This window comes from Schistocerca gregaria, chromosome 3 (genome assembly GCF_023897955.1).
Source record: "Schistocerca gregaria isolate iqSchGreg1 chromosome 3, iqSchGreg1.2, whole genome shotgun sequence".
Lineage (NCBI taxonomy): Eukaryota > Metazoa > Arthropoda > Insecta > Orthoptera > Acrididae > Schistocerca > Schistocerca gregaria.
This window is the reverse complement of record NC_064922.1, coordinates 336,167,141-336,179,615: the sequence shown is the minus strand read 5'-3', so window position 1 is coordinate 336,179,615 and position 12,475 is coordinate 336,167,141. Positions and strand designations below refer to the sequence as shown.

Here is a 12,475-nt window from a genome sequence, read left to right as displayed (position 1 = left end):
TGCCACCGGGGTGGCACTGGTAATGCCACAGCCTCATCCAGGAGGCGAATCCAGAGGGGGAAGTGGTCACTAGAATGGAGGTCAGCTGCAGCCTCCCACAGAGCAGAAACCGCGAGTGCTGGAGAGCAAAAGCTACTCGTTTTGCACACACACCCTGTGCCCCTCCCACAGCAGACATCTCTAGCCGCGACAGTACAGGGTGTGTATAAAGTCCCTATATTGTTTTTAAAAGTCGTAACATGGAGACGGATAACTGTGTTTTTTTTAAAAAAAAAGTTTAGCAACTCTCCATTTTTTTCCATTTGTCCTTTGTTGTGGATCTGACTTGGAGTGCATCAAAATGGCGATAGGGTAGGAGAAGGCGCAATGTGGCGTCTGGTGTGCAGAGACCAAATTTGTGAAAACAACACTGTCGAACTATCGCCGCTATTATGAGAGTGCACCACAGGCAAAAACAAGCGTAATAAGGAAGTTCAAAAATTACGTGAAGCAGAAAGGCAGTGTCAAAGACAGTTGCCAAAGTGGTTGTTCTTGACAGAGTGCACTCTGGATTTCAGTACAGTCCCCAGAAATTAATTCCTCATGCAACATGGACAGTACAGGAAGCAAGATCAACTGTCCATTAAGTGTTACAGAAGGAGTTACAAAAAATGGTTCAAATGGCTCTGAGCACTATGGGACTTAACTGCTGAGGTCATCAGTCACCTAGAACTTAGAACTACTTAAACCCAACTAACCTAAGGACATCACACACATCCATGCCCGAGGCAGAATTCAAACCTGCGACCGTAGCGGTCGCACAGTTCCTGACTGTAGCACATAGAACTGCTCGGCCACTCCAGCCGACAAGCAGTTACACCTTCGTCCTTATGAAGTGCAGGTGGTCCAAGCATTGCAGATAAACAATCGTCCTCTGTGGTATGCATTCACTTGTTCCATGCTGGCTTCTTAGACAATGACCATAACTATGTGAAGCAAAATTAGGGTTTGGAGCTCCAAAATCCCACACAAAACAGATGAATACACTCACTATAGTTTGAAGCTTCATGTTCGGTGTGGCCTAATGCACTGTAAGACTCTTCACACAGAAAACCATAACAGGAAAGGTCTAGCTGGACACACTTGAACAGTTCCTGCTATCACAAATCGAAAGTCTGCAACCAATGTTTATCTGCTAACATCTTCCAGCATGGTGGAGCACCTTACCATTGAAGTTTGAACATGCTGGATGTGCTGAATGACACATTTGCTGAGAGATGTTTAGATCATAATGGTCTTGTCCCATGGCTCCAAGCTCTCCTGATGTCACAACGTTATCATTTTCGTGTGAATTACATGAAGATTCATGAATACATAACTCTAGTCAGCGTCACTGATACCCTTGTGCACAAACCAATGAAGTAGTAAGGACAGTTGATGCTGCAGGGCTGACTTGTACTCTAATATCTCCGTGATGTTTATCTGCAATAAGTGGTGCACACACTGAAATCCTGGTATAACAGAAAAAAAACTTCGAGATCTGTTAAACATTTTACAACACTCACATGGTGCTCTACCTCTAACAGTGATTTTCTGTTGTGAAAATGATACTTTATGGCCACCCTGTAGTATTGTTCTAAAGATTAACTACATCGGAAACCAGAATGGGTTTTCACCCTTTAGCAGAGTGTCCACTGATTTGAAAATGAAGAGTGTATGCTAGAGTGTGACTCGAACCTGCGACCTTTGACAATCATGAACAAGTGCTCTTACAGACTGAGCTATCCAAGTCTGACTGACAACTTACCTCCACAGAATTACTTACACCAGTACCTCTCTCCTGCATACCTTGAAGGACCCAAGATCATGTCTTATGTGTTCTTTGGCACATCTAGCACCCCTGGAAGAAAGAATATTGCATATGACAAGGGGAGTTACTGGCAGAAGCAAAGCTATGAGGGCAAGTCATGAGTTATGTTTGGATAGTTCAGTATTCAAGAAACTTTTATTGGTGAACCAAGACCAATTTCTAGCAGTGCTACACTGAAGAAGGGTCACCAATCTCTGTCTGCAGAAACCTTACCTTGTGGTACCATGTTAAGTACCCTCTGTCACGCAATTCACAGTGGTTTCCACAGTATGCAGTTATAAATTGATGCATATGTATATCTGAAGAGCAAGACAGGTTTAAATGTATCAGTGCTCCAAAAGCAATATTTATACCCTGATTTCACATAGATTCCAAGATTTTCTATAGGTCAACATACTCACTCCAGCTGGAGGCCAGGAAACTCCACAGAGACAAAACAGGATAACGGTTTAATGTCAGTAAGTCAAAAGTTACACAAAAACACAACATTTTCGTATGTAATGAAAACAGGTTTTGCAGCAAAAGTCTCTGTCATAATTTTGTTAGTCAAAACTGATGTTACACATTGATTATATATCATTCATTTCAAACACATTAGAGATTGACCTTGAAAACTGCCAAGAGTAGACATAAAGTTTTCATTATGATGTCTAAAAAGTAAAGGTATGGAACTGGAGTTTTTTTTTAGTGTTACCAGATTATGCACTTAAGGAGCAAGCTACAACAGAAGTATATCATCAACATTTCCTACAAGGTAATGAAAAGATGTCAATATGAAGTGTCAGTGGAAGCTGTCCAAAGTGGTATTTTTTTCTCCACAAGGACTCCACAACCCTTTCTGCACAGACAGGACTCACATGCTGCCTATTTAGGCTATCAAATTTTTCATTATCTTCTGTGTTCTCCGGGCATAGTACCCAGTGAATTCTTCCACTTTCCTCAGATGAAGGAACAGTTGTTTGGGATGAATTTCCAGGATGACAAAGAGGTGGTTTTTGAGGTAGGAATATTTCCTGAACAGTGAGAATGCATACATCTACAGCCAAGGTCTTCACCAATTTATCCATCAGTTGCAAAAATGTGTCACATTGATGAGTGCTACGAATCCCAATTTAACCTCCAGTTTCTATGGTCGTAGCTTGAATTTTTCCTAGATGATAATTAAAACTTAATGATCATCCCTCATATATACATGTCATAAAATTTAATGTGCAGCCACCCTGATATCCCTTGGCATGATAGGCAGTGCATAGTTACTGGTGTGCTCATGTCTGCTGCTACATTGATTGTTATGAAGAAATAGGCTATTTGACAGTTGGCAATGATTTTTCAACTAATGATTTAGGATGCCATAACAATTTTTTTTACGAAGTGTGACAGTACCCATATATCTGAGTAAATGATTAAAACAATTCACATACATTGTGACAATGTATTTCATAAGAGTAACTGAAAATTTCATAGTAGGCTATACAGTATTGTTATAACACATATAAATACTCATATGTATAATAATCTGCAGGATATGAGATGTGTTTGTTGTAGTGGCCTGAAGCTATTTTTATCCACAAATGGAGACAAAGAAATGTGTTGTTATTGTATAAGACAATATCATGCCTCTCACCATACTGCATCTCAATGAAAGTTTTTTCTACCAACACCTCATCCAATGCCTATAATATTGCATTTTAAGAAAGCCTACCCCTGAAACAGCTTGATTGCCCTAGTTCAAATGTATAGGACTATTCAGTTATGAATGTTACACTGCACATACTGTTTTCTAGTTAGCTGGTTTCCCATTTTGCTACATCTCATCATGCCACTTTACGGCCTCACTTTTAAATGGCAATAAATTCCTTATAAACTATGCATTCTATCTATAATTCATTTGAGCTTTTATATTATGATTCAAAAGACCAAAACAGTTTGTCAGTAGGGAAATGGAAATCTACAGATAGTGAAAAACAAAGTTAATGTATAACTTAATTCATTAGAAAGTTGCAATTCCACTACTACTTATCACTGCACTTCAGCAATTCAATTTACTGAAACTGCAAGATTTTACAACTGGACTGTACACATATAATGCTACAAATCCCAATTTAACCTCCAACTCACTCTTTCCTATGTAGTCAAACGTTTGTTGATATCTAATAAGCCTCAGGTTCAAGGCTGACACTGCATCTCTGAAAATCTGAAAAAGATGTGTATCACCTCATTTGTAATCTGAGACTGCATTCACATTAATCTTCTTGTCTTTGAAGACATTATAAGAAGATCACAATGGAGTCTGTCATCCTTGTACTTATATTTAACTAAATGAGATAGAAAATTACTAAAAAAGGAAAAAAGAAAGAAACAATAGCTCTGGCAGAAATGGCAACAGTTTCAAATCACTGGCTACCAAATTCAGCAATTACTTCCTTAGAGTGGCAGTGAACACAATACATAGTAATAAACAACCAAATACAGATGCATTAGATTTGCTTGTGCAGACTGACACTGCGAACATCATCAGCGGACATAAGTTTCAAAAATATGGTTCCTAAGGAGACTATAGAATTCATCAAACCACTAAATCATCATAATTCTGCCAGCTATGATGGTGTTTCCAGTAGAAACAGTACATGCTGAGTAAAACAGTGAGGGGCGGGAAAAACCCACCATGGTTCAACAACAAAGTTAGGAAACCACTGTGAAAGCAAAGAGAGCTTCACTGCAAGTTTAAACGCAGCCAAAACCTCTCTGACAAACAGAAGCTAAACATTGTCAAAGTTAGTGTGAAGCATTCAGTGAATTCGAAAGTAAAATTCTATGTACCAACTTGACAGGAAATCCTAGGAAGTTCTGGTGTGGCGTTAAATCAGTAAGTGGATCGAAACAGCATATCCAGACACTTTTGGATGCTGATGGCATTGAAACAGAGGATGACATGCGTAAAGCTGAAATACTAAACACCTTTTTCTGAAGCTGTTTCACAGAGGAAGACTGCACTGCAGTTCCTTCTCTAAATCCTCACACGAATGAAAAAATAGCTGACATCGAAATAAGTGTCTACAGAGGGAAGTCCACTGGACCTTATGGGATACCAATTCAATTCTACACAGAGTATGCGAAAGAACTTGCCCCCCTTTTAACAGCCATGTACCGCAAGTCTCTAGAGGAACAGAAGGTTCCAAATGATTGGAAAAGAGCACAGGTAGTCCCAGTTTTCAAGAAGGGTCGTCAAGCAGATGCGCAAAACTATAGGCCTATATCTCTGACATCAATCTGTTGCAGAATTTCAGAACATGTCTTTTGCTCACGTATCATGTCATTTCTGGAAACCCAGAATCTACTCTGTAGGAATCAACATGGATTCTGGAAACAGTGATCGTGTGAGACCCAACTCCCTTTATTTGTTCATGAGACCCAGAAAATATTAGATACAGGCTTGCAGGCCATTTTCCTTGACTTCCAGAAGGCATTTGATACAGTTCCGCACTGTCACCTGATAAACAAAGGAAGAGCCTACGGAATATCAGACCAGCTGTGTGGTTGGATTGAAGAGTTTGTAGCAAACAGAACACAGCATGTTGTTCTCGATGGAGAGACGTCTATAGACGTAAAAGTAACATCTGGAATACCACAGGGGAGTGTTATGGGACCATTGCTTTTCACAATACATATAAATGACCTAGTAGATAGTGTCAGAAGTTCCATGCAGCTTTTTGCAGATGATGCTGTAGTATACAGAAAGTTGCAGCATTAGAAAATTGTAGCGAAATGCAGGAAGATCTGCAGCGGATAGGCACTTGGTGCAGTGAGTGGCAACTGACCCTTAACATAGACAAATGTAATGTATTGTGAATACATAGAAAGAAGGATCCTTTATTGTATGATTATATGATAGTGGAACAAACACTGGTAGCAGTTACTTCTGTAAAATATCTGGGAGTATGCATGCAGAACAATTTGAAATGGAATGATCATATAAAATTAATTGTTGGTAAGGCGGGTGCCAGGTCAAGATTCATTGGGAGAGTCCTTAGAAAATGTAGTCTATCAACAAAGTAGGTGGCTTACAAAACACTCGTTCGATCTATACTTGAGTATTGCTCATCCATTTGGGATCCGTACCAGGTCGGGTTGACAGAGGAGATGGAGAAGATCCAAAGAAGAGTGGCGCATTTCATCACAGGGTTATTTGGTAAGCTTGATAGCATTATGGAGATGTTTAGCAAACTCAAGTGGCAGACTCTGCAAGAGAGGCGCTCTGCATCACGGTGTAGCTTGCTGTACAAGTTTCGAGAGGGTTCGTTTCTGGATGAGGTATCGAATATATTGCTTTCCCCTACTTATACCTCCCGAGGAGATCACGAATGTAAAATTAGAGAGATTCAAACGGGCATGAAGGCTTTCTGGCAGTCGTTCTTCCTGCGAACCATACGCGACTGGAACAGGAAAGGGAGGTAATGACAGTGGCACGTAAAGTACCCTCTGCCACACACCGTTGGGTGGCATGCGGAGTATAAATGTTGATGTAGATGTAGATGTAGAATAGTAGCATTACCCTTAAGCTATCTTTGTAACCTATCAATGACTTGAGGTATATTTCCTGATAGACTTAAATATGTTGTAGTGATGCCCATCCACAAAACTGGATATAAGCAAAACAACTCTAGTTACGTATCTACATCATTGTTTCCAACCTTTCAAAAGGATTGAGAAAGGAGTCTATGATAGAATGCTGGCTCGGTTAAGGCAGTACCATTTGTTGACTATCTCTCAGTTACGTTTTGATTAAGAATTGTCAACAGAGGAACACAAATGATGTAATAGCCAATTTGAGCAACACAAATTATCATGTTGGTGTATCCTACTTGCCCGCTTCTCTGAGGTTATGTACTCTGGTCAGAAGATATTCAACAGTCTTCCATCTAGGTGTAACTGTAAACTGTATATTTGTATTGACTTATCCCACATCAGTTGTACAAGCCATTGTACTGATTTGATCTATGGGACAAGTAAGAAATAAATACAGCAAGAAACTGATAAACCCTACCAGACCAAAAGAAAATTGAAAAGCTGCCTCATTAGCTGTTCTTTCAACAGATTATTTGAATATCTAGATTCAAGGAGTGTAATGTTCTGTTACCTACATGGCAAATATCAGTGTATGTTGTAAAGGCGCAAGAAAAGAAGTGATGTTCTGTAAATAGAACTAGTATTTACATATGAAGCTATAAACAGCTGTTATTTAATAAAACTGAGAAGGCAGGAGCATTTAAAAAACAAAAGAAAAAAAGAAGGTAGCACCTCTCATTTTATTTAATCAACTGAATTTAGATGGCATGAACATGGATAGTATTAAGTTGTATAGTGATAGTTTATTGTTAACACAGTATGTCAATTAAGTTTGAATGATTTCCTTGCCTTTTTAACTTGTTCCACATCCCTGAAAGTTCTTCTTCTTGATGGGGATCTAGAGGATTTGATGAATGAATTAATGACTGAATAAACAGATGTATTTTTAATCTCTTTTCAACTAGATATAAAATGACCAGGGGCTCACAAACAAAAACTAAACAATGGAAAATCCAGGATGGAATGTAACAACATAATGAAAAGGATAGTTGCTACTCACCATATAGCAGAGATGCTCAGTCGCAGAAAGGCACAGCGAAAGTCTCTCTAAAAGTTGCTTTCGGTCAATAAGGCCTTTGTCAAAATAGACAACATACACACATGCACTCACTCACACAAACTCAACCCACACATACATGATCACAGTCTCTGGCAGCTGCCATTTCAGCCATGCAGTGAGTAGCAACTGTCTTTTCATTATATTGTTAAAAAAAGTAACATTTTTCACAATTCCATTGATTACAAAAATACAGGTATCGTATCTGAAATAAATGATACATGGAACCTATACTGGGAAAATATTTACTGACACGATTATGTTGAATGTGTACACTTATGAGCCTTTATCTAAATAAACAACACAAAAAATATGCTTCTTGAACTGTCTCCCAAGACTAATCAATTAACACCACAGAAATTATGTATTTTTTTAGACAAATTACTTTGACATGGTAGTAAATGAAACAGACTTGCAAAATGTCAATAACTGGAAAAAAAATTATCATGTACCCTCCTGGAGGATATAACAACAAAACATAGAAGAAAAGTAAAAGTTCCAACAAGCCACTATGGAGCACACTTCTCATGAACACTAAGTCTGTGTCAAACATGAGTGATGTTCCTAGCTACAGTCACCAAAACAATGACAGCCCAGATGAACTGAGTTGGTAGAGTCTGGCCCAGGAGATGCAACATCTTGGTTGAAGAGTGCAGTGCACACAGATGGGACAGTGACTGCGATGGTGACTCTGGTGAATTTCATCAGCACTGGGCTGCCAATGTCACCATCTTGTGCTGTCCCAGCATGAGCTTAAATCCTTGATGTGTGGAATACTATGTCTTTCTGATTGGCTGCTCGAGTGATTCATGGAAGCACAACACAGTCTTGAGCAGCCCACACTGATGCTAACTGCGCGCAATGATTGAAATTTTGGTGTAGCCACTGGCATTGCCCTCTGACAATGTATTTGCTGACTTCTTGGCCCTGCCACAGTTGCAGTGGTGCCATGGGTGTTTGAATTGTACAGCCAGCAAACATTCACTCATGAGTGTTCCACAGTAGGTGTAAAGCAGCAACAAGCACAAATTTTCTTATTTCAGATAGAAACATGTTTTTCTTTCTTTTCGCAGAACAGCAGTTCTGCATGAGACAAATCATGTATCATAACCCTTTTATAGGGCCGGCAAGAAATTCTGAAGTAAAAATACAATGAGTATGGGGATTTTTGTGCTGTTTTTGTGGATTGTTAATTAATGTGCCACCTAGAAGTTTACTCTACTCTCCATCAAAACTGATGTGATCATTATGTATTACTTGTCTTGATGGTGCTATTTTACTTGGAAGTTATTTGAAGAGAAAAAGGTATATGTACCAGCATGTACTGTCACTCCTTGCTTAGTACAATTTGCCTAAAAGCCAGGATTGAATCTGTCTCGTGTACAATAATTCCCAGATCTCTTTCATTATGTGAGGATCCAAGCTTAATTGGTTTTAAACACTGCCCTATACTGTTTATTTTGAATTAATACTTTGAGAGATATGAAAGTAAATAACAATAAAAGTTCACAGTGAATTACAAAATAAAAGTGCACAGTGAATTACAAAACCTCATGGGACTGCAGTCACTGCAGCTCTGTGCTCACCATACCAGCTAGGTTAGCAGCTACAGGAATGGGTGTGCAAGAGTAGTGAGAAACATCATTATGTTGAGCTTGTACTCCTTGGAGTCTCTGCTACACCAAAGTGGCATGCAACTTCAGCTGTTGAACACAAATATAGAAATGGTGGAAACTAACATATTGAACACTGAAAGGAATCAAATTGAAAATATAGTTGCTTAAGTTTTGGAGGTTTCAATTTTAGAATTAATATAATAATTATATGAGGAGTGGGCTGCACCCTACAATACACCTGTGGGGTCTGATGACCTCAGATGTTAAGTCCCATAGTGCTTAGAGTTGTTTGAACCAAACACACTCCCCACCCCTCCCTCCCCACTAACTGTCCTGCAAGAATTTAAGATGGCAGCTATACTTTTCAAATTGGTTACAGTTATTTCATAAAGAAAGACATGTACTATGAGTCTCTTGTGAGAACACCTAGTTGCTTAAAAAGTTGTCTACAAATAGTTCTACATGTTAGGCTTGTTGCTGATCTTTGTCTACATAGGCAGGTGTAATTCTTGTCAAAGTGTTGGCTTCAAATAAGAAAGTGCAAAATCAGAGACTTTCCAACAATTTCATCACATAAATCAACAATAATACCTAGCATAAAAGGTTCTGAACTTTAATCAGTAATATGTGAATTAGAACTGAAGCTATTTAGTAGAACCCTTTTGAATGTTTCTGTTTTACCTTTGCCTTTTCCTCATTTGTTTTGCAAATTTACAGGAGGAAGACAAAGAAGAAATGAAGGAGATCCTGGAGATGAAGCGTACACATGATCGCATGGTTAAAAAACGTCAGCGTGGTATTCACAAAGGATTGTCAGCCACTCCCAGCCCAAAGAGGCTCGTCCTTTAGTGTGATGGGTAGAAAACTCTGCACCAGCACCACATGTGACGTACACTGGGAGAAAAAATTGTGAATATTCCTCACACAAGTAATAAAACTGTATATTGTATAATCAAAGATAATAAGAAACCTGGAATTTTATGTCTAGTCATATTTCTGTTAACTAACTAACAAAATGTTTACAGTGTTAAACTTGTCTATAAATATTTCTAGCACAGATCGTAGTCAACAACCAACCAAGAACAGAGAGTGTCATGCACTAACACTGATCTGTTTACTTTAAACTAAGAGATAATAGGTGTAATATCCAAGATAGTACATTTATAAATGTTGAAATCAGATGATTACATGATGTCTGACTTTTTGATTTTATGCCTACAAATCATCTGTTGTTTCACTATAATAAATTTATTAAGTCCTGTGCAATAAAAACTGAATGTACATAACCAAATCTATGTGCTGTAGTTGATGGGCTACTGACCACTTTCCTGGCTGTTGTCTGTTTCCCAGACCTTGGAGTCAAACTTCTCACTCAAGTAGCTCCTCAGTCAGCATCATGAGATGAGTGCACCCATTATAGTCCATCAACCAAAAAAAAAAAAAAATCCCTATCAGTACCAGGAATTGAACCTACATGCTCCACACTCTGATCACTTAGTTTTGGAGACCAATTTGTATACATATAGAATACAATTAAAGAAAGCTGCACGTTCAGTCTGGTGCAGTATGCCAATGCTCTATGTTGAAATTGGCCATGGGCAGGGGAAGGGGGAAGGGGACGAGGAGGAGGAGGGGGAAGGGAGTGGACATTGTCTTAGGACAGGTTTGAAGCAGCCCACCATGAATTCCTTTCCTGTGCCAATTTCTTTATCTCAGAGTAGCACTTGGACTTTGTTGAATATATTCTAATCTCTGACTTCCCCTACAGTTTTTATCCTCCACATCTCTATCAAGTCCCATATTATTAACAATTGTCCTACTATCTTGCTTCCATTCTAGAGCAAAATGTTGGAACTTCCTGTCTGGTGCCTTTACCTTTCTGAAGGCTAAACTGATCATCAGCTAATAGACCCAAACATTTCATTTACTTTTATGTGCTTGTTATTCTTGTCAGCAACCTGAATGACTGTGCAACAGTTCTTGCATTTATTTGCCCTTGCTATCTTTGAGGGTACGTAGATCATATTTTGCCATAAATCTGATGGTATGTATCCAGATTAATAAATCCTGTAAATCAGTTTATATAGTCATGTGACTGTCACTCCTCCCAACAACTTTAGAAATTCCAAAGGAATATCATCTATGCCTTTTGCCTTGTTTCATGGCAACACTTCCAAAGCTCTGCTAAACTGTAATACCAGATGCTGTATGTCTTTCATGCTGACTCCCATTTCTGCCTCTATCAAGTTATCAGACAGATCCTGCTCTGCACAGAAGCCTTCAATGTACTTTTCCCACATGCCATTCTATCCTCTGTGTTTATCAGTGGAATTCCTCTTGTACTCTTAATACTGACATCTCTGCTTTTAAATTTGACCAAAGATTACTTTCATTTTTCTTTGGGCTGAATCAACCCTTCCCTTTGCTTTTAATAATAATAATAATAATAATAATAATAATAATAATAATAATAGCTTTATTCAACATCGAATGGTACACTGCACATGTACAAAGAAACAGTAATGATTAAAGTTGTTTGTACAATATGCAAGACACGTTCTTCTGAATACATCATTAATTTACAACAAAATTACAATAAGATGTTTACTGATTTTTATTCACATAATTTCACAAAGCATTTGTTGTTCTTCATATAAGTATGATACTCTTCTAATGAGTAGAAAGGGTGTTTTACTAAAAATTTCTTAAGTTGATGTTTCAGTTTAATTGTAGGAAGAGTCATGTGACTGCACTAGGCAGTGCATTAGCTAATTTTATACCTGCATAATGAGGCCCCCTTTTGTAAAGCGCTGTTCTGTGGTTGCCAATGTAAAATCTTTCTTTATTTCTAGTATTGTACTGGTGGAAATCTGAATAAGTGTTTGGGTGCAGTCTTTTCACAAGCAATATGGCTTTTAGAATGTATGTGTTTATAACAGTTAACACCTCTGTTTTTGGAAACAACTTGCGACAAGATTCCCTATATTTTGCTCCACAGATTATTCTCACACCCCTTTTTTTGAAGAATGAGTAGCTTTAAATTCACTGAAGGCTGTTTGCACTTTTCTATATGCCAAACCAGTCCTTCCAATAACCATCTCATTTTGATTTCTTTGTCTTTTCCCTGCAGCCACTTTATTGTGGTTTTCTTTCATTGCTAATTGACTTATATTGCTGTATTCATGTCTTTTCCTGACCACTTTCGTACTTTCTTCTCACTCTGATCAACTGAAGTACTGTGATCTCTCACATTTTATCTACACGGTTGATTAACAGTGTGATTCCAGATGTTTTGCACAGTACCCACCTACATCTGTATCTACATCT

General features: G+C 38.4%; 1 protein-coding gene across 1 annotated transcript in view; it reads left to right on the top strand.

The window, feature by feature from the left end:
* Window positions 1-10,025, top strand: part of LOC126356239 (transient receptor potential cation channel subfamily V member 5) — a 132,702-nt gene extending 122,677 nt beyond the window's left edge. Inside the window, exon 17 of the mRNA XM_050007064.1 lies at window positions 9,866-10,025. Coding sequence (XP_049863021.1) covers window positions 9,866-9,997 — 132 coding nt within the window. The 3' untranslated portion in view covers window positions 9,998-10,025. The remainder of the gene's footprint in view (window positions 1-9,865) is intronic.
* Window positions 10,026-12,475: the final 2,450 nt, after the last annotated feature.